This window comes from Chelonia mydas, chromosome 14 (genome assembly GCF_015237465.2).
Source record: "Chelonia mydas isolate rCheMyd1 chromosome 14, rCheMyd1.pri.v2, whole genome shotgun sequence".
Classification (NCBI taxonomy): domain Eukaryota; kingdom Metazoa; phylum Chordata; order Testudines; family Cheloniidae; genus Chelonia; species Chelonia mydas.
The window spans coordinates 30,263,174-30,289,891 of NC_051254.2; the positions used below are offsets into that span (position 1 = coordinate 30,263,174).

Genomic DNA, 26,718 nt, shown 5'->3' on the forward strand with positions numbered 1-26,718 from the left:
AATGGCATTTTGGGATGTATAAGTAGGGGCATTTGACAGCAGATTGAGGGACGGGATCGTTCCCCTCTATTTGACATTGGTGAGGCCTCATTTGGAGTACTGTGTCCAGTTTTGGGCCCCACACTACAAGAAGGATGTGGAAAAATTGGAGAGAGTCCAGCGGAGGGCAACAAAAATGATTAGGGGACTGGAACACATGACTTATGAGGAGAGGCTGAGGGAACTGGGATTGTTTAGTTTGCGGACGAGAAGAATGAGGGGGGATTTGATAGCTGCTTTCAACTACCTGAGAGGTGGTTCCAAAGAGGATGGATCTAGACTGTTCTCAGTGGTAGCAGATGACAGAACAAGGAGTAATGGTCTCAAGTTGCAGTGGGGGAGATTTAGGTTGGATATTAGGAAAAACTTTTTCACTAGGAGGGTGGTGAAACACTGGAATGTGTTACCTAGGGAGGTGGTGGAATCTCCTTCCTTAGAAGTTTTTAAGGGCAGGCTTGACAAAGCCTTGGCTGGGATGATTTAATTGGGGATTAGTCCTGCTTTGAGCAGGGGGTTGGACTAGATGACCTCCTGAGGTCCCTCCCGACCCTGATATTCTATGATTCTATGATGTGCTGGCTGGTGCCTCTGGAGCAGGGGTGTCTTGTCCCTCCTTCCCCCGCTGCTCTTCGGCCATCTGCAGCCGGCCATCTGTCCCCTCCCGCCTCCCTGCTTGGAACCGCCCGGGCCAAGCTGCTCCTGGGAGCCTCCTGTCTGCTGTGGGGGGGGGGGCTGATGTCGGGGTATCCCCATCTCCCCTGCCTGTGTACCCGATGTCCACTGAGCTGGGGGAGGAGGGGGACAAGAGTCTGTGCTGCTGCCTCTGGGTCAGGAGTGGGAGCTATTGGACTGAATAACACCTGAGACGAGTGAGTACTGTGCTTAAAGCGACAGCATATTGTGTCTCACACTTCCCCAACACACACTCTCTGTCTCTCTCACATGCTCGCACTGTCACTTACACACTCACACTGTCTCTCTCACGCTCACACACACTGTCTCTCATGCTGCCCCAACATACACTTGTATTACTGTTGTTGTGGTTGTTACTTTTTGGTACTTCCTGTTGAAATGTGCAATGCACATATGTTCACTTTAATATTATTCTTTCAAAATTGGTTAAGGATTACAGTGCTGTTATTTTAGTGTTTTGACTGGTCTGTGCATTTCATGATTTTATTTCCCTCTTATGCTTATATTTAATTCATTGAGTAGTGAGTTCTAAAATGTCTAATCTGTCCTGGCTGCAGTAATTTTCCTTATTTTTATTACTATTTTGTGCTTTGTCATTAATTATTTAAAATGGTATAATCAAATAATAACATCCTCCTAGAATATAACTTTAGCTTGTACTCACCTGAGCACTGCCAGGTTAAAAAACATTAGCTAAACACATAACTTTAGACCCTGGGCAGATGAAAGTCACTTATTTTCAAGTGATATTTTTAGTTATATCTGTAAGAAAACCTTAAAATTCATATGAAAATAAATGCAGTTCCAACTATGATACCTAATAGCAATGATGGAGTCAAATGTTAGTGAGTCACATACATGGTTGTGATTGGTAAACATAAATGCCAAAATAATTAGAAAAATAAAGTCCCATTTTTAATAAAAGAGAAAAAACCTTAATCATGTATGTTACAATTAAGTAAATACTTTTTGGGGGGAGTGAAAAACAATTGACTAAAATAGAGTAGATAACGCCAGGAACACAGAGTGGTCTGTCAGATTTTATTTATTTTTATTATTAACGATAGTGTACAACATATCAAACTTGTGTTTCTGATATCTGTGTTAAAGCTTCAGAACTGATACCTCAAGGTTTGGGATTGGGAATATCTTGCTGTATTATCTCCTGATCTAAATTTACATATAAACTTAAAATGTGGCTGTCAAGTTTCCTCCCCCACTCTGAACTCTAGGGTACAGATGTGGGGACCTGCATGAAAACCTCCTAAGCTTACTTTTATCAGCTTAGGTTAAAACTTCCCCAAGGTACAAATTAATTTTATCCTTTGCCCTTGGAATATCCACTGCCACCACCAAACTCTAACTGGGTTTACTGGGAAACGTAGTTTGGACACGTCTTTCCCCTCAAAATCCTCCCAACCCTTGCACCCCACTTCCTAGGAAAGGTTTGGTAAAAATCCTCACCAATTTGCATAGGTGACCACAGACCCAAACCCTTGGATCTGAGAACAATGAAAAAGCATTCAGTTTTCTTACAAGAAGACTTTTAATAGAAATAGAAGTAAATAGAAGTAAAGGAATCACCTCTGTAAAATCAGGGTGGTAGATACCTTACAGGGTAATTAGATTCAAAACATAGAGAATCCCTCTAGGCAAAACCTTAAGTTACAAAAAAGACACACAGACAGGAATAGTCATTCTATTCAGCACAGTTCTTTTCTCAGCCATTTAAAGAAATCATAATCTAACACATACCTAGCTAGATTACTTACTAAAAGTTCTAAGACTCCATTCCTGTTCTATCCCCGGCAAAAGCAGCATACTGACAGACACAGACCCTTTGTTTCTCTCCCTCCTCCCAGCTTTTGAAAGTATCTTGTCTCCTCATTGGTCATTTTGGTCAGGTGCCAGCGAGGTTACCTTTAGCTTCTTAACCCTTTACAGGTGAGAGGATTTTTCCTCTGGCCAGGAGGGATTTTAAAGGTGTTTACCCTTCCCTTTATATTTATGACAGTGGCTTTAATAGGAGTTTGTATGTATTTTTTCTTTCTTTATATAAGAATTAGACGTAGTGCTCCTGTCAGCTAATTCCTAACTTATTATCTGCAAAAAACCCAAGAGTTTTCAGGTGCCTAAGTAGCCTCTGGAATCATGGTTAAAGTTGCCCCCCACCCCACAAAATCTGAAATGGCACCCCAGTGAGCCAGTAGTGTCCAGAGAGCTGCAGGAGGGCCCTGGGCTCTGGCAAGATGCAGCCTCCTTGTGACAGCATGAAACTGACCTTGAGCCGCAGGCAGAGCATCAGGCACCAGGAGCCGCAGCAGCAGCACAGAAATAAGGGTGGCAATACAGCATATACCAGGCCACCCTTACTTCTGTGCTGCTGGTGGTGGTGGCGTTGCCTTCAGAGCTGGGCACTCAGCCAGGAGCTGCTGGTATCAGGCCGCCTGCCAATTCTTAATTTGTGCCAGGGCTGAGCTGTGGCACCTCTTCAATACAAACTTGGAGAAGCAGCAGGGCCCAGAGGCGATGGGGGGATCCCAGTAAGCCTGTGGGGCCAGGGGTGATGTGGGGGGCAGCAAAATACAAGTTCACCCAGAGTGCCATTTTCCCTAAATCTGGCCCTACCGGTCTTGGTTCAGGCAGCAGGAGGCTCATGCTGGCCAGAGCACCGGTTCTGTGCTGGGGCTGCAGCCGTAGTGGTCACTTTGCTGGGGAAAAAACATGGTTTTCAGAGAAAAGGGGAAGGAAAGAGGCAGCTGCAGGAGCTTTTATCAGAGCACTCCAGAGCCTGCCAGAGTCATTTCCCCTTGACAGAGATGCACATGGGATGTCCCCACAGCAGCCGAGTGCCGTCAGCGCCTGGCAGGAGGGGAGGGGAGCCGGGTGTCCAGGGGCTTCCTCCCCGAGCTCTGCGCTGCTGCTCTCCCTGCATCCCCAAGTGCTGCTTGGTTCACAGCCGGGTGAACTCCTGGGGGACTTGCAGAGGGCATCCAAAGTCAGACCTGTACTTATTAAGCCCTCTACCCTGCAAATACAGAAGTCAGACTGTGCCTCTGGGTTTACAGCAAGGATGTTGTGGAAAAGGAGGCTTCATTCAATAGATCAAGAGCCCCAGCCAAAGGGTGGGTTCGCACCATTTTATTTCCTTCACTGATTCTTTCAAAGTTAAAAGGGAAAGCAAACTGCTTAGCTTTTTGATAGCAGAAGAAGCTGAAATGTGTCTGATCTCACTACAGCAAAATACCCTGCAGAAAATACAGACACGATGAATTCAAACAACTTTACCAGATCAGTCACTGCAATGCTGGAATTCAGTTCTCAGTCTAGCAACAAACTGCACAGAGCAAATCCACCATTTCATGCCCACCCTTCCCCTTAGCTTTATTTCTTTGAACTTTTATTTCTTTGAACCTGATTTCAATAGCAGAGGCAGCCCCTCCATCCAGGCTCAGGAAGCAGCTCTGGGCTCTGGCTGCTGCTGCTGGCAGGTTGGAGCATTACGATATGGACACAGCTGCTTTGCTCGCATTTACCCCACCCCATCCTCCTCACGATTCCAGTGTACCAAAAACATCTAGCCCTCTCCCCGCCCCCCATGATTCCAGTGCACCGGGAACATCTACCCCACCCCACCCTCCTCATGTTTCCACTGTACCGGGAACATCTACCCCCTAACCCCTCATGATTCCAGTGCATGGCTGGACCTGGGGACTCCTTGCATCCGTGGATCAGCAAGGTTCTACAGAGCAGCGTGATTTTATTTTCTCTCCGAGGCAGTCCCCCTCCTGCTACTTTTTCCTTGTAAACCTCCTGAAGTTGAGTCTTATTTTCTCTGTTTTTTTTTAACTTTTTAAAATATATATATATATATATACACATAGAGAAAAACAAACATAATAAACTATATTAAATTCTCATAATATATTAACCATTTGCTACTTAATGTTAGCCATACTTGCAACTATATATATATAATATGAATGGTCAAAATATACCTCAATTATTTGCATTAAACAATTTACAAACAAAATCTCCTTATGGAAAATCAACTAGTTAAAGAAAAATTATGAAGTTAAGTAAAGAATAGAAGCAAAGTTCAGAGGAGAGGGCTAGAGATGGGGAGGGAAGGAAGTGGGTAGAGAGGATGGAGAAGGGGGAAGAGGAATGCATGTAATAGGATCATTCAGATACTTCCATGAAAGCATCCCATGTCTCTGAGCTTTTTTCTTGGATATTTCTGTTATGGTATACTAGTGAGGCAGAACTAGTAACTAGCAGCTGGAGTTAACCACGGCAAATCTCCTGCTGATGTAAAGAGAAGTTCTGAATTTATCAAAGGAATAAAAGAAGCTCCAGGACTCTCACTGCAGTTGAATGTATTGTGACTTTTCTGGCTCATTTCCTGTATATTTCTCTGTCTCTGTTTCTCAGGCTCTCTTGTTGGAGCTGTTCCACTCTGTATTAAATTATATGTTCAGCAGTGCTACAGTGGAGGAGAGAGGGTGGCTTGGTGATTAGAGCCCTCCTCTTGGCTGTAGAAGACTCAGGTTCAAGTTCCTGCTCTAATAAATATTTAATTATTTACTCAAAGTGGAACAGATCCACCAGGAAAGATTGAAAAAACTCCATCTCAGGCTACAGATAAATTGGTTAGTCACTAAGGTGCCACAAGTACTCCTTTTCTTTTTCCATCTCAGGCTAGTCAATAGCCTAGTGATTAGGGCTCTCCCCTGGAGAGGGGAAAATGGAGGGAGAGAGGAATCAGGGAACCAGAGTTGGGGAAAGCAGGCATCTGGAGAGGGAAAAGTGGAATTGAGGAAAAGCAGGAACCTTTGGGCAGGGAGGACCCAGAGGGGAGAAGCAGGATATAAAGGAGTGGGGGAAGCAGCGACCTCGAGGTGGGGAGCAGTGTGGATTGGGTGGGAATGGGACAAACTCAGACTCATAATAGAAACATGTTTTCAACTTTAATGGAATGGCTGCTCTAACTGCATAACACAATAAATTTACTTGGCAATGCATATATCCCATTTTATTTGTGTTCTCTGTGATCTTCTGTCCCTCAAAATCCAATAACCAGCATCTCATAATCACTGTTTTGTTTACTATGATGTTTGTTTGTTTTTCTCCATGTCCATCCTGTTATCTAGACCAAGTTCCCATGAGGATGCAGGTTCTCTCATTCTGCTATAGCACCACAGCCAGATGCTCTCTGCCTGATTTGATTATTTTCTTCATTACTTGTTCTCTTCACAGGTTGGAATCAGGTAGGAATCCCGTCTCTTTCTGCAGTTTCTTATATGATTTATCTAGGCTTACCGTGACTTACAAATGGGCTTCACTTGAAGACAATGGAACTACTTACAGTGTGTAAACAGAACCACAAAGCAAGATTGGCAACTTCTTTATTCAATTTTGCTCTGCTTATCCTGTTGCTGGGTTGTTGCATTGTTCTTGGGATAGTTTTTAGGTTTGCTTATTCATGCATGTATTTTTAAAAGTTGTCAGCAATGGATAACACTCTGTTATTGAAGGAGGATAAAAATCTAAGTAAATAAATAGCAGGGGTTTGAAAAGATGCCCAGTAAGATGTTTAGTTGTAAACAGAAGGCTGAACAAAAAACGCCCCAAATTCCAAACAGAAACAACAGTGGTTTTTTAAAAAGTGTCTTCACTGCCTGTCCAAACCTTCAGGACTAATAACTGCCTCACTCACCTTAATGCACTGACGTCCTCTTCCACTCACTCCCTTCTCAATCACCTAGAGAGAGCAGGGACTACAAGTCAGTAGGTTGGACAAGAGGGTAAATGAGATACACAGCTGACGACCCTTTATTGAAAGTGTCCCATTAGAACCGGTGGGGTTGTTAGCTCAGACACTCCATGGGCTCTCAGTCTCTGGGACATCACATTAGGAAAGAGGCACTAATCTGGTCCCAAACCACTTAATGCTTCATATGTCAAAAACCAGTGCTTTGAAGTGCACACAAAATATACTGGAAGTCAGAGCAGATCACAGAGCTCAGGTACACAGTGTTCCATGTGCAGAGCACAGCTAACCAAGTAGAATGCTACACTTTGCACTATCTTAAATTGAAACTAGCCCTCTGGAGATTAAAGGATTCCCCAGCCTGTGAACCTGAGCAACAAAAGAAGGAGAGCCCATTAGGGCTGATCCAAATCCCACTGAAGTAAATGGGAACTGTTCCATTCGTTCAATGGGATTGGGATCAGATTTCCAGCCCTTTAAAATTTCCTCCATATTTTGTTGCCTAGTTTATCAGATCTAATCCTATTTTATTTGCATAGCACACTACTGCATGAGGCTGACAGGACTGAGGAGGCAAAAGAAAAGTAATTTTTCTCTCTGAGTTAATTTTCTTTATGTTGTGGCACATTTCAGAGCACAATGTAGAGTGACTGAACCTTATCACCCTGTCACTGTAACTGGGGTTGGGGACATTTTGTGATCCTCTCACTTGCTCCCATGACAAGTGCTGGGAATGTATTTCAGTATTTTTTAAAATATAACCTTCCTGCCTGGTGGACCAGCAGCAGTCAGGGCCGTGTTCAATATCTAGGGGTTCCTTTCCGTCGACACAACACAGAACTGGCTCAATCCTCCACCTGGTATCCTAGGAAATTTACACACCACCCCGGGCGCCTCTGAGAGGCAATACTTCCCCACTCACAAGCATAGAGTCTGAGTATAGAAAAGAAACTTTAATAAAAGGAGGGAAGCAACTCGGTGTTAATTTGGGAAAACACTGCAACTAGGGTCCATAAAAATAAACCATGGGTAAACGACCCAACCTCAAGTAGGTTGGGCAGTGTCCTTTTCCCCTCAGGTTCTTAAGTCCAGCAACCCAAAAGCCCCCTTCACATGCCCAAACCTTCTCTGCACCCCACTCACAGTTGCTGTCCTTGGTTAGTGCAGACCCAGAGTTCAGAGGTGCATCTGCAGACTTCACCTCCCACCTTGTGTGGAGAGGGGGTATAGAGGCTCCTTACTTGTAGCGCTGCTCGGGCACTCGCTCGCTGCCCCTCTCTGCCAGCCACCCTGCCAGATGCCTGCTCACCATGCTCACCGCGCCTCTCCACTGTCAGCCTGCTGGCTGATTGGTCACCACTGTTGGCACACCTCTCCACCAGCCGCCCTGTTGGCCGCTTACCTTGCTTCTCCACCAGCTGCCCTGCTAGCCACTCATCACGCTTCTCTGCCACTGCCCTGCTGGCTGCTTGTTGCACCTCTCTGCCTCAACAGCCACTCATTCACCAGCTGTCAGTCACCTTCTGCTGCCATCTGCCTCTCTGCTGTGTCCTCTGCACATCAGTCTCTTAGTAATTTTAGCTCTTAGCAGGCAGGGCAGAAACCCAGTCCCACCACAAATGATTTCAGCTCTGATTGAACAATTAAAATAACAAAGAGGTTTTAATGAAGCCTATTTAATGCTATTCTTTGACCTGTGGGGAGGAAAAGGTTGAACCAGTCTAGGTAGGACCTTTGGTGAAGGTATGCCGCCTTCTCACTGGGATACTTGTCCCCACCCCTCTTACTTTCACAGGGCGCTGACATTCGAGCCCCTGGCTTAACAAGGTTCTTTCAACTGAGGATGGTCCCCCTTATTTGGGACAGGTTAAGCACAGTCCTGCTTCTCTGTATTCCCACAATAATTACAACATTGGTAACAGCATTTCACTACTTCTGCATTCAGTACTAAGGTGATTTGTACCCAACACCAGTTAAAGTTGATCACTTTGACACCTCTGCATCTGTTGAATATGTAAGCAGAGCAGGAACAAATTGTATTTACATAAACACACCGGGAGTCTCTCCCACTCCCAGCTAGCTGTCAGGGAAGCATTCATTCAGACCCTGCTTACATAAACATAATATTAACCCTTTAGACATGAGTGGGTAGCCAGTATTCAGGGTCTTATGAGTTCTTTCCATTAGAAAGAGAAATTGCTGATGGATTCAGGTATTTATTTGATGAAATCCTTTTTATTTACATAGAATGTACACAAAGTCCCGCATCATTGAATACAGTAGGAATCAAACAGCAGGAGGCAATTTCTTTGCTCACAATTCCAAGCCTCTTTCAACCAAAACTTTGCCCAACGAGTTCTCTCTTAGCTTTCACATGCTTCAAGTGCTTTTCTGGCTGTCTCTGGCCCTTCTTTGCAGCCTTTTCTGTCTGCTTCTTTAGTGTTTTTTCTCTGCTTCTGCTCTCACACACAAGCACACAGCTCTACCAAAGCAATACCCATCCGTCTGTATTTGCACTCCTCCCGCATAGCTCAGCTCTTGACCAGACTTGCACATGGCATGTAATTTGAGTGGTGGCTCTGAAAGTTTCAGCTACTTTACTCCATAAAGGAGCTTCATTGCTTCTAACATTTATTCTGAATGAAAGGTGGCTATTACACCCACCAGATTCAATGAGGTTTCACCCTGTATCTGGTATAACAATAATTTACAGGTTTCAGAGTAGCAGCCGTGTTAGTCTGTATTCGCAAAAAGAAAAGGAGGACTTGTGGCACCTTAGAGACTAACCAATTTATTTGAGCATAAGCTTTCATGAGCTACAGCTCACTTCCACTGAATGCATCCGATGAAGTGAGCTGTAGCTCACGAAAGCTTATGCTCAAATAAATTTGTTAGTCTCTAAGGTGCCACAAGTACTCCTTTTCTTTTTGCAAATAATTTACAGTTGTGGAAATGCATTATTTCTTGTAAACTCCATATATAATTTCATGCCCCATGGAATATAAAATACATGAAATAGATCTTGTTGTTTGTGTGTATTGTTAAAGAAACGTACATGAATTTCCCGTGCTTTCTCTGAGTTTATCTTCCTTGTATCCTGGTACATTTCTTAGCTCGTTTTAAAGTGGTTGGACCTGACCAGCCTGTCATTGCCACTCTGGGAGAAGAGATTGTGTTACCCTGTCACCTGTCCCCCAAGATGAGTGCTGAGAACATGGAGGTGACGTGGTTCTGGTCCCAACTCTCTCCATTTGTTCATCACTATAGTGATGGAAAGGACCAGTATGGGCAGCAGATGTCAGAATATCAGCGGAGGACAGAGCTCTTTAAAGATGGTCTCACTGATGGAAATGTTGCCTTGAGAATTTTCAATATCAGACCTTCTGATGAAGGACAGTATGGCTGTTTTGTTCAAGAGGGTATGGATTATGAAGAAGCCCTATTGGAACTAAAGGTGTCAGGTCAGTAGCGTGTGGGGAAGCAGTAGATGTGATATGTCTTAATTTTTAGTAAGGCTGTTGGCACAGTCCCACATGACAGTCTCATAAGCAAACCAGGGAAATGTGGTTTGGCTGAAATTGCTAGAAGGTGGGTGAACAACCTGATTGAAAAATTGAACCCAAAGAATAGTTATCAGTTGTTTGCTGTTAAATTAGGAGGATGTATCAAATGGGATCCCACATGGGTCATTCCTCGGTCCGGTACTATTCAATATTTTCATTAATTACTTAAATGATGCAGTAGAATCATAGAATCATAGAATCATAGAATATCAGGGTTGGAAGGGACCCCAGAAGGTCATCTAGTCCAACCCCCCGCTCGAAGCAGGACCAAGTCCCAGTTAAATCATCCCAGCCAGGGCTTTGTCAAGCCTGACCTTAAAAACCTCTAAGGAAGGAGATTCTACCACCTCCCTAGGTAACGCATTCCAGTGTTTCACCACCCTCTTAGTGAAAAAGTTTTTCCTAATATCCAATCTAAACCTCCCCCATTGCAACTTGAGACCATTACTCCTCGTTCTGTCATCTGCTACCATTGAGAACAGTCTAGAGCCATCCTCTTTGGAACCCCCTTTCAGGTAGTTGAAAGCAGCTATCAAATCCCCCCTCATTCTTCTCTTCTGCAGACTAAACAATCCCAGCTCCCTCAGCCTCTCCTCATAAGTCATGTGCTCTAGACCCCTAATCATTTTTGTTGCCCTTCGCTGGACTCTCTCCAATTTATCCACATCCTTCTTGTAGTGTGGGGCCCAAAACTGGACACAGTACTCCAGATGAGGCCTCACCAGTGTCGAATAGAGGGGAACGATCACGTCCCTCGATCTGCTCGCTATGCCCCTACTTATACATCCCAAAATGCCATTGGCCTTCTTGGCAACAAGGGCACACTGCTGACTCATATCCAGCTTCTCGTCCACTGTCACCCCTAGGTCCTTTTCCGCAGAACTGCTGCCTAGCCATTCGGTCCCTAGACTGTAGCGGTGCATTGGATTCTTCCATCCTAAGTGCAGGACCCTGCACTTATCCTTATTGAACCTCATCAGATTTCTTTTGGCCCAATCCTCCAATTTGTCTAGGTCCTTCTGTATCCTATCCCTCCCCTCCAGCGTATCTACCACTCCTCCCAGTTTAGTATCATCCGCAAATTTGCTGAGAGTGCAATCCACACCATCCTCCAGATCATTTATGAAGATATTGAACAAAACCGGCCCCAGGACCGACCCCTGGGGCACTCCACTTGACACCGGCTGCCAACTAGACATGGAGCCATTGATCACTACCCGTTGAGCCCGACAATCTAGCCAACTTTCTACCCACCTTATAGTGCATTCATCCAGCCCATACTTCCTTAACTTGCTGACAAGAATACTGTGGGAGACCGTGTCAAAAGCTTTGCTAAAGTCAAGAAACAATACATCCACTGCTTTCCCTTCATCCACAGAACCAGTAATCTCATCATAAAAGGCGATTAGATTAGTCAGGCATGACCTTCCCTTGGTGAATCCATGCTGACTGTTCCTGATCACTTTCCTCTCATGTAAGTGCTTCAGGATTGATTCTTTGAGGACCTGCTCCATGATTTTTCCAGGGACTGAGGTGAGGCTGACTGGCCTGTAGTTCCCAGGATCCTCCTTCTTCCCTTTTTTAAAGATTGGCACTACATTAGCCTTTTTCCAGTCATCCGGGACTTCCCCCGTTCGCCACGAGTTTTCAAAGATAATGGCCAAGGGCTCTGCAATCACAGCCGCCAATTCCTTCAGCACTCTCGGATGCAACTCGTCCGGCCCCATGGACTTGTGCACGTCCAGCTTTTCTAAATAGTCCCTAACCACCTCTGTCTCCACAGAGGGCTGGCCATCTCTTCCCCATTTTGTGATGCCCAGCGCAGCAGTCTGGGAGCTGACCTTGTTAGTGAAAACAGAGGCAAAAAAAGCATTGAGTACATTAGCTTTTTCCACATCCTCTGTCACTAGGTTGCCTCCCTCATTCAGTAAGGGGCCCACACTTTCCTTGGCTTTCTTCTTGTTGCCAACATACCTGAAGAAACCCTTCTTGTTACTCTTGACATCTCTTGCTAGCTGCAGCTCCAGGTGCGATTTGGCCCTCCTGATATCTTTCCTACATGCCCGAGCAATATTTTTATACTCTTCCCTGGTCATATGTCCAAACTTCCACTTCTTGTAAGCTTCTTTTTTATGTTTAAGATCCGCTAGGATTTCACCATTAAGCCAAGCTGGTCGCCTGCCATATTTACTATTCTTTCGACTCATCGGGATGGTTTGTCCCTGTAACCTCAACAGGGATTCCTTGAAATACAGCCAGCTCTCCTGGACTCCCTTCCCCTTCATGTTAGTCCCCCAGGGGATCCTGGCCATCCATTCCCTGAGGGAGTCGAAGTAGAGAGTACACTTATAATATGTGCAGATGTCACCAAGCTGGGAAAGGTGCAGTCCCTTTGGAGGGCAGGATTAGAATTCAAAATGATCTTGATAAACTGGAGTATTGGTCTGAAATCAACAACATGAAATTGAGTAAAAACGTGCAAAGAGAAATACACGTAGGAAGGAAAAAATAAATGCACAAATACAATATGGGAATAACTGTCTGGGCAGCAATGCTGCAGAAAAGGATGTGGAGATTTTAGTGGATCACAAAGTTAATATGGAGCCAACAGTATGATGCTGCAGTGAAAAAAAGGAGATTTAGGCTACATAGCAGGAAAATCTTTCTAACTATGAAGACAGTTAAGCACTGGAACAGGTAACCTAGGCAGGTCATGGAATTCTTGTCATTGTAGGTTTTTTAAGAAGGAGGTTACACAGACACGAGTTTGGGATGGCCTAGGAGTACTTAATCTTGTCTCAGTGTGGGTGAGTGGACAAGATCAAGGGTTCTCAACATTTTTCTTTCTGAGCCCCCTCCCCCACAATTTGCAGTAAAAACTCTACAGTCCAATTGTGCCACAGTCACTGTTTTTCTGCATTTAAAAGCCAGGGCCAGGATTAGGGGATAGCAAGCAGGTCAATTGCCCAGGGCCCCACACCACAGGGGGCCCTGCGAAGCTACGTTGCTCAGGCTTCGGCTTCAACCTTGTGTGACGGGTCTCAGGTTTCAGCCATGCACAGCAGGGTGGGGGCTTTGGCTTTCTGCCCTGAGCCCCAGCAAGTCTAATGCTGACCCTGCTTGGTGGACCCCTTGAAACCTGCTCATAGCCCCCTGTGGGGCCACAGACCCCTGGCTGAGAACCGCTGGACTAGATGACCTTTTGAGTTCCCTTCCAACCCTATATTTCTATGTGCCTGTATTTCCTTTGGAGAGGGTTCTCAGTGACTCTTATTTGCATTTTACTATTCAAAATTTCCTGTTACCTTCCATTTATTTCCTAGCAGTAACTCCAGGGTGTCACTTTTATAAATCTGATTTAAGTTCCTATGTAATTTGAGTGCTTTTGAAAAATTTCCCCAAGTCCGTTGCGAGGAATGATTCTTCATCCAAACATGAAGTACATTGGATAAGGGGTACACTAGCTACTCCACGTCTGAAAATGAGTGGCTAGTGTTCTGCTGGCTCCTTGTCACTCTGGTGCTATCTTGTTTCATTCTGGTGAGGGCTGCTAAAACTTTAAGGAGGGAGAACAATTCCTCCTGTGAAAGCCCATTCCTCCTCCACTGTTTTTCACCAGTGAAGAGGGGCTTAGGAGCAGCCACACATACTGAGCTCTGGGTTAAACTTGACCAGACATGGACAGACTTTTCTCCTCTGTCTTTGACATGTACCCATAGGGCTAGCTAAAGCAGACTGTATATGATCAAAGAAGAGATATTTCACCTGAAGGTACATTTGAAATATAACTTTTATTTTTCTCAATCTTTTTCTTTATCAGTTAGTGTTAAGATCATTTACCAGCTAAGGGACTCATGAAATCATGAAATGCAATGTTTTGCCATGTGTAGATCCTGGAATGGAAAACTAGTGAAGGAAAAAGTTTTCCCTTCCCACTCCATGAAATAGTTATAATTTCTTGCTCATATAGTTTCTTGAGTCCATGAGTATAGGGAATAAAAGGAAAGTTTAAATGTTTATCCTCCAGGCTGAACATGTGCATAAATTAATACTGATTTATTAATTTTCTCTAGCTTCAGGCACTGCTCCTCACATCTCTGTTGAGGATTATCAGGATGGAGGGATCCGGTTGGTGTGTCCATCGGTTGGCTGGTACCCACAGCCTGAGGTGCTGTGGAGAGATGCCAGTGGACAGCATTTACCATCACTCTCTGAAACAAATTCCAAGAAGCCAATGAGCTGTTTGACATTGAAAATTCCATCGTTATTACAGAGAATTCACACCAGAACTTGTCCTGTGTAGTCAGGAGCACCCACACCAACCAAAAAAAGGAATCAACATTATTTTATATATCAGGTCAGTTACCACCAAAACAACACACTGTGATCAGCAACAGAAAAAAGACAACAGCAGATTGGTTAACTACATTAAAATGTATCAATAGCAATGAAGGCTAGAGTATGATATTTAGAAAAAAAACCCTACAAAAGAAACAAACCAATGGTGGAATTTTCAAAAGTATCCTGAAAGTCAACAAGACTCATGCTCCTAAATAGTTCAGACACTTTTGAAGATCCCACCTATACTGTATAGCAGAGGTGGCCAAGCTTACTGACTCTCCAAGCCACATATGACAATCTTCAGAAGTTTAAGAGCTGGGGCATGACTGCAGGAGTTTGGGGCTTCAAATCTGTGGGGAGCCCCATGGGAAGCACCTGCTGGGGCTTGGGGCTTCAGGAGTGGGGCTGAAGCCCCGAGACCTTCCTCCCTGCAGTGGTGACACGGGGGGACACATGGGATCACATGCTCCCCCAGATTTTTGCCAGGATTTGCTGGCCCTGCTTGGTCACATGATGTCGCCAAGTCCCTGCTCTGTGTGAAAGCTGCTGGAGCCGGCAAGATGGGAGCTGTGACTATGAGGAGAGGCAGCTGGGAACTGCAGGGGGAGCTTCTGCTTTTGCTTCTGCCTGAGAGCTCTTTTGGGACCATGGAGAGGAGGGGCTCAGAGCATAGCCCCAGCTGGGGCTGAGCTCTCACCCATGGCCGGGACTGCAGCAGAGCAATTGGCCCTGGCCAGAGCGCCAAGTCCAGAGCCCATCCCCCCGTTCCTCCATTCCGCCCAAGGCCCTACCCATGGACCCACCCCATTCCGCCCCTTCCCCTGTGAGCCTGCCCCTGTTCCAACCACGAACCTGCCCCCATTCCACCCCCACTCCACCTCTTCTCCCGAGGCCCACACCCTGCTTGTTCCTTTCCACCCTGTCCGCTGCGACCCCGAGTCCAGAAAGGCTCTGTGTCCCCACTGTGGCCCTGGAGTGAGAGCTCCTCCAGCCCCAAGGTTGTAGCAGTGGGGATTTTTCCAGGGGCCCCAAATTGGCTAGGACCCCTGGGCATAGGCCCTGTGGGTCTGTGCGGTAATTCGCCACTGCACTCCCGCTTCCGGCCTCTCCCCAAGCCTCCATTACGCACCGCCCATGATTGCAGCCCCAGTGTGCTGAGCACTGTACAAATAAACAGTGATAGTTCTAAACTAAATGAACAAGACAAGGAAAAGACTGGAGAGGAAATAGAGCAACAGAGGGGAAATGACATAGTAAAGCTCATACAGCAGGACACCAGAAGTGCGGGGAACATAATTTAGTCTCCTGAGTCTGAAGCCAGTGCTTTAGGCATTGGACAAGGTTGTCTCTCTGTGCAACAACAGCAGTGAATTAAACCAGGCTGATTCATATGCTGATCTGTGAATTGATGCCTGTGTTGGTTGAAGTCCTTGTAATATAGGTTTCTGGTGCTCTGTGCACTGCAGACAGGGCTGTATTTCCACCTTTGTTTTAGACTACTTCTGCTGGAGGTAGCTTTATATGATGTGGAATCCTTTGATTTTTGCCCTTACTTGCAGAGGGGTTTTCTTTTACAGCTGCCTTTTTCCCAAAGGCGAATCCATGGATGGTGGCTCTGTCGGTGATCCTGATGATTTTCGCATGTTTCATTGGCATCACTATTTATTTATTTAAAATAAAAGGTAAACGTTATAAAGGAAAATATAATGCAAGATTTTCTTCTAATAAAAGCAGTAAGGCTACATCTGAAAAACTAAAAAGTAACAAGAAAAATGTAGAAGCAACAAAATATAATGGTTTTGTATGGAAATGTCCTTGCAAAGGAACTTCACTGAGTTACACCAGCTGAGCCTTCACATTTATATATAACGAGACACATAAAATTAGAGAAAAGTGAAAAATTTTCATCTTTGTTTTGGGGATGTGAAACCTATCAAAGTCTCATCAGTTGTACAGTATCTGTGAAGAACTTTCACTGAACTCAAACAGAACCCTTAGTCCACTGGTGAATGTATGTATACCCCAAAGTTTACAGTCCTGTAACTGTCCGCACAAGGGAAAAGAAACTCCTTGAAGTGTAAAAATATAATTAGGAAGGGCAAAAAAGAATTTGAAGAACAGCTAGCCAAAGAATCAAAAAATAATAGCAATTTTTTAAAAATACATCAGAAGCAGGAAGCCTGCTAAACAACCAGCAGGGCCACTGGACCATCGAGATGCTAAAGGAGCACTCAAGTACGATAAGGCCATTGCAGAGAAACTAAATTAAAGTCTTTGCATCAGTCTTCACAGCTGAGGATGTGAGGGAGATTTCCAAACCTGAGCCATTCTTTTTGTGTGACAAATCTGAGGAAGTGACCCAGATTGAGGTGTCATTAGAGGAGGTTTTGGAACAAATTGATGAACGAAACAGTAATAAGTCACCAGGACCAGATGGTATTCACTGAAGAGTTCTGAAGGAACTCAGATGTGAAATAGAAGAACTACCAACTGTAGTCTGTAACCTGTCATTTAAATCAGCTTCTGTACCAAATGACAGGAGGATAGCTAATGTGTTGCCAATTTTTTAAAAGGGCTCCAGAGGTGATCCCGGCAATTACATGCTAGTAAACCTGACTTCAGTACTGGGAAAACTGGTATAGTAAAGAACAAAATGGTCAGACACATAGATGAACATAATTTGTTGTGGAAGAGTCAACATGGTTTTTGTAAAGGGAAATCATGCCTCATAAATCTAATAGAATTCTTTGAGGGGGTCAACAAGCATGTGGACAAGGGGGATCCAGTGGATATAGTGTGCTTAGATTTTCAGAAAGCCTTTGGTAAGGTCCCTCAGCAAAGGCTCTTAAGCAAAATAAGTTGTCATGCAATAAGAGGGAATGTCCTCTCATGGATTGGTAACTGGTTAAAAGATAAGAAACAAAGGGTAAGAATAAATGGTCAGTTTTCAGAATGGAGAGAGGTAAATAGTGGTGTCCCTCAGGGGTCTGTACGGGACAAGTCCTATTCAACATATTCATAAATGATCTGGAAAAAGGGGTAAACAGTGAGGTGGCAAAATTTGCAGATGATACAAAACTACTCAAAATAGTTAAGTCCCAGGCAGACTGCAAAGAGCTACAGAAGCATCTCTCAAAACTGGGTGACTGGACAACAAAATGGTGATAAATGCAGAGTAATGTACATTGGAAAACATAATCCCAACTACACATGTAAATTGTTGGGTTTAAATTGCTGTTACCACTCAAGAAAGAGATCTAGGGGTATGTCTACACTACAAAATTAGGTCGAATTTATAGAAGTCGGTTTTTTAGAAATCGTTTTTATATATTCGAGTGTGTGTGTCCCCACAGAAAATGCTCTAAGTGCATTAAGTGCATTAAGTCGGCAGAGTGCTTCCACAGTACCGAGGCAAGCGTCGACTTCCGGAGTGTTGCACTGTGGGTAGCTATCCCACAGTTCCCACAGTCTCCGCTGCCCATTAGAATTCTGGGTTGAGATCCCAATGCCTGATGGGGCTAAAACATTGTCACGGGTGGTTCTGGGTACATATCGTCAGGCCCCCGTTCCCTCCCTCCCTCCGTGAAAGCAGCAGCAGACAATTGTTTCGCGCCTTTTTTCTTGAGTTACCTGTGCAGACGCCATACCACGGCAAGCATGGAACCCGCTCAGGTAACCGTCACCGTATGTCTCCTGTGTGCTGGCAGACGTGGTACTGCATTGCTACACAACAGCAGCAACCCCTTGCCTTGTGGCAGAATACGGTACAATAGGACTAGTAGCCATCATCGTCATGTCCGAGGTGCTCCTGGCCATGTCGGCCAGGAGCACCTGGGCAGACATGGACTACATTAGAAGTGACTTGACCAGGTCATTCTCTTTAGTCCTGCAGTCAGTCCTATTGAACCATCTTATGGTAGGAAGGCAGACGATACGGATTGCTAGCAGTCCTATTGTACCATCTTCTGCCGGGCAGGCAAGAGATGAGGATGGCTAGCAGTCCTATTGTACCATCTTCTGCCAAGCAGCCATGAGATGTGGGTGGCTAGCAATCCTTCTGCACCGTCTGCTGCCAGCCAAAGATGTAAAAGGTAGATGGAGTGGATCAAAACAAGAAAAAGACCAGATTTGTTTTGTACTCATTCGCTCCCCCGCCCCGTCTAGGGTACTCATTCCTCTAGGTCACACTGCAGTCACTCACAGAGAAGGTGCAGCGAGGTAAATCTAGCCATGTATCAATCAGAGGCCAGACCAACCTGCTTGTTCCAATAAGAACAATAACTTAGGTGCACCATTTCTTATTGGAACCCTCCGTGAAGTCCTGCCTGAAATACTCCTTGATGTAAAGCCACCCCCTTTGTTGGTTTTAATTCCTTGTAAGCCAACCCTGTAAGCCATATCATCAGTCGCTCCTCCCTCTGTCAGAGCAACGGCAGACAATCGTTCCGCGCCTTTTTTCTGCATGGACGCCATACCAAGGCCAGCATGGAGGCCGCTCAGATCACTTTGGCAATTAGGAGCACATTAAACACCACACGCATTATCCAGCGGTGTATGCAGCACCAGAACCTGGCAGAGCAATACCGGGTGAGGAGGCGACGTCAGCGCAGTCACGTGAGTGATCAGGACATGGACACAGATTTCTCTGAAAGCATGGGCCCTGCCAATGCATGCATCATGGTGCTAATGGGGCAGGTTCATGCGGTGGAATGCCGATTCTGGGCCTGGGAAACAAGCACAGACTGGTGGGACCGCATAGTGTTGCAGGTCTGGGACGATTCCCAGTGGCTGTGAAACTTTCGCATGCGTAAGGGCACGTTCATGGAACTTTGTGACTTGCTTTCCCCTGCCCTGAAGTGCATGAATACCAAGATGAGCGCAGCCCTCACAGTTGAGAAGCAAGTGGTGATAGCCCTGTGGAAGCTTGCAACGCCAGACAGCTACCGGTCAGTCGGGAATCAATTTGGAGCGGGCAAATCTACTGTGGGGGCTGCTGTGATGCAAGTAGCCCACGCAATCAAAGATCTGCTGATGTAACCCTTCTGCCCATCAGAGTTGGCAGCAACAAGGCTGGGTTCAATATCTAGGGGATCCATTCCAATAACACAATGCAAACTGGCTCGAGCCCCCACCCAGTGACCTGGGACAAATATATACCACCCCTGCTGGGTGCCTCCAAGAGGCAATACTTCCCCTCTCGCAAGCACAGAGTCTGAGTGTAGCAAAAAGCCTTTTAATAACAGAGAGAAACAATGTGGCATTATGTTGGGGAAACACCACCAACAGGATTCATAACACAACCCATGAGCAAAAACCCCACCCCAAGCGAATTGGGGCATGCCCTTTCCCTTTGGTTCTTGAGTCCAGCAACCCCAAATCACCCAAAGTCCCAAAAGTCCAATGACCCAAAAGTCTCTGTCCCTGGTCAGGGCAGCCCCAGAGTTCAAAAGTTTATCTACAGAGCTTTACCTCCCAATTCTGGGTGGAGATGGGGGCGGAGGAAAGAGGCACCTTACATGATCTGAAGCTGACCGCCCCACAGCTCCATAGGCCTTCGCTCCGCTCCGCCAGCCACCCCACAAACTGCTTCGCTCAGCTCCGCTCTGCGGCCCACACACAGCTCCCGCTGTCCCACGAACTGCTCCGCGTCCCACCAGCAGCTCCCGCCGTCCTATGAACTGCTCCACCAGCCTGTCCACAAGGCACTCCAGCTGTCCTGCAAACTGCTCTACAATATATCTTCAGGCTCCCCCACTACTTAACACAACACTCAGTGATTTCAGCTCTTAGTCAGTTCAGCTTTTTGGTGAATTCAGCTTGTAGTAGGGGAGCCTCAGTGCTGGTGCACTATTAGCCTAAAGTGAGCTCAGCAGCCTGTAACTAGACTTCTAATGAAAACAAAATTAACTCTGATATTTCACAGTGGAGAGAAGAGGCAGTGCAATTAGCATGTAAGGCCCTCACCCAGAGTCCCATGCCACCAAGTATTAATACTTGTCCCCAACCTCTCTCCATTCACAGAGTTTTGGAACCCATGACGCTTGCCTAGCGAGTGCTACTTAGTTGATGGTGAGTCCCTCCATCATAACAAAAGGCCAAGTACAGTTCCAAGCACAGTTCCCATAATCAGGGTAATAACAATTTATTCTTCCTGCCCCAATAACAGAGACACTGGGGATCCCACAGCAGCCAAAGTGACCATTTGGGCAGCTATGGCCTCATTCTGGGCGGGGTGCGTGTGCCTATGGAAATGAGATCGGCCCCTGAAGTTCTTTTTCACAACTGCCACACCTCACCACCAGATGTCAGGGTGGAGCTCATCCTAACACTGCTTACACTGATATCAAGAGTAGTGACCCTGGGAAATGTGCAGGTCATAGTGGATGACTTTGCTGCAATGGGATTCCCTAACTGTGGTGCGGCCATAGATGGAACCCATAACCCTATCTTGGCACCGGAGCACCAAGCCGGCGACTACATAAACCTCAAGGGGTACTTTTCAATAGTGCTGCAAGCTCTGGTGGATCACAAAGGGACGTTTCACCAACATCAAAGTGGGATGGCCGGGAAAGATACATGACGCTCGCATCTTCAGGAACTCTGGTCTGTTTCAAAAGCTGCAGGAAGGAACTTTATTCCCAGACCAGAAAATAATGGTTGGGGATGTTGAAATGCCTATAGTTATCCTTGGGGACCCAGCCTACCCCTTTATGCCATGGCTCATGAAGCCATACACAGGCAGCCTGGACAGTAGTCAGGAGCTGTTCAACTACAGGCTGAGCAAGTGCAGAATGGTGGTAGAATGTGCATTTGGACTTTTAAAGGCGCGCTGGCGCAGTTTACTGACTCGCTTCGACCTCAGTGAAACCAATATTCCCACTGTTATTACTGCTTGCTGTGCGCTCCACAATCTCTGTGAGAGTAAGGGGGAGACGTTTATGGCGGGGTGGGAGGTTGAGGCAAATCGCCTGGCTGCTCGTTACGTGCAGCCAGACACCAGGGCGGTTAGAAGAGCACAGCAGGGCGCGGTGCGCATCAGAGAAGCTTTGAAAACCAGTTTCATGACTGGACAGGCTACGGTGTGAAAGTTCTGTTTGTTTCTCCTTGATGAAACCCCCGCCCCTTGGTTCACTCTGCTTCCCTGTAAGCTAACCACCGTCCCCTGCTCCCTTCGATCACTGCTTGCAGAGTCAATAAAGTCATCATTGCTTCACATTCATGCATTCTTTATTCATTCATCACACAAATAGGGGGATGACTACCAAGGTAGCCCAGGAGGGGTGGTGGAGGAGGGAAGGAAAATGCCACACAGCACTTTAAAAGTTTACAACTTTAAAATTTATTGAATGCCAGCCTTCTTTTTTTGGGGCAATCCTCTGTGGCGGAGTGGCTGGTTGGCCGGAGGCCCCCCCCACCACGTTCTTGGGCATCTGGGTCAGGAGGCTATGGAACTTGGGGAGGAGGGTGGTTGGTTACACAGTGGCTGTAGCGGCAGTCTGTGCTCCAGCTGCCTTTGCTGCAGCTCAACCATATGCTGGAGCATATTAGTTTGATCCTCCAGCAGCCTCAGCATTGAATCCTGCCTCCTCTCATCACGCTGCCGCCACCTTTCAGCTTCAGCCCTCTCTTCAGCCCTCCACTTACTCTCTTCAGCCCGCCACTTACTCTCTTCAGCCCACCACCTCTCCTCCCAGTCATTTTGTGCTTTCCTGCACTCTGACATTATTTGCCTCCACGCATGCGTCTGTGCTCTGTCAGTGCGGGAGGACAACATGAGCTCAGAGAACATTTCATCACGAGTGCGTTTTTTTTTTCTTTATACTCTTCACAAGCCTCTGGGAAGGAGAAGATCCTGTGATCATTGAAACACATGCAGCTAGCGGAGAAAAAAAAGGGACAGCGGTATTTAAAAAGACACATTTTATAAAACAATGGGTACACTCTTTCAGGGTAAATCTTGCTGTTAACATTACATACATAGCACATGTGCTTTCATTACAAGGTCGCATTTTGCCTCCCCCCACCGCGTGGCTACCCCCTCAACTCTCCCCCTTCCTGTGGCTAACAGCGGGGAACATTTCTGTTCAGCCACAGGCAAACAGCCCAGCAGGAACGGGCACCTCTGAATGTCCCCTGAAGAAAAGCACCCTATTTCAACCAGGTGACCATGAATGATATCACTCTCCTGAGGATAACACAGAGAGATAAAGAACGGATGTTGTTTGAACGCCAGCAAACATACACTGCAATGCTTTGTTCTACAATGATTCCCAACTACATGCTACTGGCCGGGAGTGGTAAAGTGTCCTACCATGGAGGACGCAATAAGGCTGCCCTTCCCAGAAACCTTTTGCAAAGGCTTTGGGAGTACATCCAGGAGAGCCGCGAATGCCAGGGCAAAGTAATCCTTTCACATGCTTGCTTTTAAACCATGTATAGTATTTTAAAAGGTACACTCACCGGAGGTCCCTTCTCCACCTGCCGGGTCCAGGAGGCAGCCTTGGGTAGGTTCAGGGGGTACTGGCTCCAGGTCCAGGGTGAGAAACAGTTCCTGGCTGTCGGGAAAACCGGTTTCTCCGCTTGCTTGCTGTGAGCTATCTACAACCTCATCATCATCATCTTCTTCGTCCCCAAAACCTGCTTCCATGTTGCCTACATGTCCATTGAAGGAGTCAAACAACACGGCTGGGATAGTGGTGGCTGAACCCCCTAAAATGGCATGCAGCTCATCATAGAAGCGGCATGTTTGGGGCTCTGACCCCGAGCGGCCGTTCACCTCTCTGGTTTTCTGGTAGGCTTGCCTCAGCTCCTTAAGTTTCACGCGGCACTGCTTTGGGTTCCTGTTATGGCCTCTGTCCTTCATGCCCTGGGAGATTTTGACAAAGGTTTTGGCATTTTGAAAACTGGAACGGAGTTCTGATAGCACGGATTCCTCTCCCCATACAGTGATCAGATCCCGTACTTCCCATTCAGTCCATACTGGAGCTCTTTTGCGATTCTGGGACTCCATCATGGTCACCTCTGCTGATGAGCTCTGCATGGTCACCTGCAGCTTGCCACGCTGGCCAAACAGGAAATGAGATGCAAAAGTTCGCAGTTCTTTTCCTGTCTACCTGGCCAGTGCATCTGAGTTGAGAGTGCTGTCCAGAGCGGTCACAATGGATAGCTCCCGGAGGCCAATACCGTCGAATTGTGTCCACAGTACCCCAAATTGGACCCGGCAAGGCCGATTTAAGCGCTAATCCACTTTTCAGGGGTGGAGTAAGGAAATCGGTTTTAGGAGCCCTTTAAGTCGAAAAAAAGGGCTTCATCGATTTAACACTGCTAAATTCGACCTAAAGTCCTAGTGTAGACCAGGGCTTGGAGTCATTATGGATAGTTTTCTGAGAACATCCACTTAATGTGAAGCGTCAGTCAAAAAAGCAAACAGAATGTTGGGAATCATTCAGAAAGGGATAGATACCTCTGTGTAAATTCATGGTACGCCCACATAGAATCATAGAATCATAGACTATCAGGGTTGGAAGGGACCTCAGAAGGTCATCTAGTCCAACCCCCTGCTCGAAGCAGGACCAAGTCCCAGTTAAATCATCCCAGCCAGGGCTTTGTCAAGCCTGACCTTAAAAACCTCTAAGGAAGGAGATTCTACCACCTCCCTAGCTAACGCATTCCAGTGTTTCACCACCCTCCTAGTGAAAAAGTTTTTCCTAATATCCAATCTAAACCTCTCCCACTGCAACTTGCGACCATTACTCCTCGTTCTGTCATCTGCTACCATTGAGAACAGTCTAGAGCCATCCTCTTTGGAACCCCTTTTCAGGTAGTTGAAAGCAGCTACCAAATCCCCCCTCATTCTTCTCTTCCATAGACTAAACAATCCCAGCTCCCTCAGCCTCTCCTCATAAGTCATGTGTCCTAGACCCCTAATCATTTTTGTTGCCCTTCGCTGGACTCTCTCCAATTTATCCACATCCTTCTTGTAGTGTGGGGCCCAAAACTGGACACAGTACTCCAGATGAGGCCTCACCAATGTCGAATAGAGGGGAACGATCACGTCCCTCGATCTGCTCGCTATGCCCCTACTTATACATCCCAAAATGCCATTGGCCTTCTTGGCAACAAGGGCACACTGCTGACTCATATCCAGCTTGTTGTCCACTGTCACCCCTAGGTCCTTTTCCGCAGAACTGCTGCCTAGCCATTCGGTCCCTAGTCTGTAGCTGTGCATTGGATTCTTCCGTCCTAAGTGCAGGACCCTGCACTTATCCTTATTGAACCTCATCAGATTTCTTTTGGCCAAATCCTCCAATTTGTCTAGGTCCTTCTGTATCCTATCCCTCCCCTCCAGCGTATCTACCACTCCTCCCAGTTTAGTATCATCCGCAAATTTGCTGAGAGTGCAATCCACACCATCCTCCAGATCATTTATGAAGATATTGAACAAAACCGGACCCAGGACCAATCCCTGAGGCACTCCACTTGACACCAGCTGCCAACTAGACATGGAGCCATTGATCACTACCCGTTGAGCCCGACAATCTAGCCAACTTTCTACCCACCTTATAGTGCATTCATCCAGCCCATACTTCCTTAACTTGCTGACAAGAATACTGTGGGAGACCATGTCAAAAGCTTTGCTAAAGTCAAGAAACAATACATCCACTGCTTTCCCTTCATCCACAGAACCAGTAATCTCATTATAAAAGGCGATTAGATTAGTCAGGCATGACCTTCCCTTGGTGAATCCATGCTGACTGTTCCTGATCACTTTCCTCTCATGCAAGTGCTTCAGGATTGATTCTTTGAGGACCTGCTCCATGATTTTTCCAGGGACTGAGGTGAGGCTGACTGGCCTGTAGTTCCCAGGATCCTCCTTCTTCCCTTTTTTAAAGATTGGCACTACATTAGCCTTTTTCCAGTCATCCGGGACTTTCCCCGTTCGCCACGAGTTTTCAAAGATAATGGCCAAGGGCTCTGCAATCACAGCCGCCAATTCCTTCAGCACTCTCGGATGCAACTCGTCCGGCCCCATGGACTTGTGCACGTCCAGCTTTTCTAAATAACCACCTCTATCTAACCACCTCTATCTCCACAGAGGGCTGGCCATCTACTCCCCATTTTGTGATGCCCAGCGCAGCAGTCTGGGAGCTGACCTTGTTAGTGAAGACAGAGGCAAAAAAAGCATTGAATACATTAGCTTTTTCCACATCCTCTGTCACTAGGTTGCCTCCCTCATTCAGTAAGGGGCCCACACTTTCCTTGGCTTTCTTCTTGTTGCCAACATACCTGAAGAAACCCTTCTTGTTACTCTTGACATCTCTTGCTAGCTGCAGCTCCAGGTGCGATTTGGCCCTCCTGATATCATTCCTACATGCCCGAGCAATATTTTTATACTCTTCCCTAGTCATATGTCCAACCTTCCACTTCTTGTAAGCTTCTTTTTTATGTTTAATATCCACTAGGATTTCATCGTTAAGCCAAGCTGGTCGCCTGCCATATTTACTATTCTTTCAACTCATCGGGATGGTTTGTCCCTGTAACCTCAACAGGGATTCCTTGAAATACAGCCAGCTCTCCTGGACTCCTTTCCCCTTCATGTTAGTCCCCCAGGGGATCCTACCCATCCGTTCCCTGAGGGAGTCGAAGTCTGCTTTCCTGAAGTCCAGGGTCCGTATCCTGCTGCTTACCTTTCTTCCCTGCGTCAGGATCCTGAACTCAACCAACTCATGGTCACTGCCTCCCAGATTCCCATCCACTTTTGCTTCCCCCACTAATTCTACCCGGTTTGTGAGCAGCAGGTCAAGAAAAGCGCCCCCCCTAGTTGGCTCCTCTAGCACATGCACCAGGAAATTGTCCCCTACGCTTTCCAAAAACTTCCTGGATTGTCTATGCACCGCTGTATTGCTCTCCCAACAGATATCCGGAAAATTAAAGTCACCCATGAGAATCAGGGCGTGCGATCTAGTAGCTTCCGTGAGCTGCTGGAAGAAAGCCTCATCTACCTCATCCCCCTGGTCCGGTGGTCTATAGCAGACTCCCACCACTACATCACTCTTGTCGCACACAGTTCTAAACTTAATCCAGAGACACTCAGGTTTTTCTACAGTTTCGTACCGGAGCTCTGAGCAGTCATACTGCTCCCTTACATACAGTGCTACTCCCCCACCTTTTCTGCCCTGCCTGTCCTTCCTGAACAGTTTATAACCATCCATGACTGTACTCCAGTCATGTGAGTTATCCCACCAAGTCTCTGTTATTCCGATCACGTCATAGTTCCTTGACATCACCAGGACCTCCAGTTCTCCCTGC

At 46.4% G+C, this 26,718-nt stretch overlaps 2 protein-coding genes across 2 annotated transcripts in view; both read left to right on the forward strand.

Annotated features, from left to right (window-relative positions):
• The window catches only part of LOC119567445 (maestro heat-like repeat-containing protein family member 1), an 850,842-nt gene that overhangs the window by 746,525 nt on the left and 77,599 nt on the right, over window positions 1-26,718 (forward strand). The gene's annotated exons all lie outside the window — the stretch shown is intronic.
• Window positions 1-26,718, forward strand: part of LOC114020177 (butyrophilin subfamily 1 member A1-like) — a 53,945-nt gene that overhangs the window by 18,897 nt on the left and 8,330 nt on the right. The window contains 5 exon segments of the mRNA XM_037913574.2: window positions 5,886-6,002; window positions 9,619-9,966; window positions 14,142-14,297; window positions 14,300-14,425; window positions 15,987-16,091. Of these exon segments, the coding sequence (XP_037769502.2) occupies window positions 5,897-6,002; window positions 9,619-9,966; window positions 14,142-14,297; window positions 14,300-14,425; window positions 15,987-16,091 (841 nt within the window). The 5' untranslated portion in view covers window positions 5,886-5,896.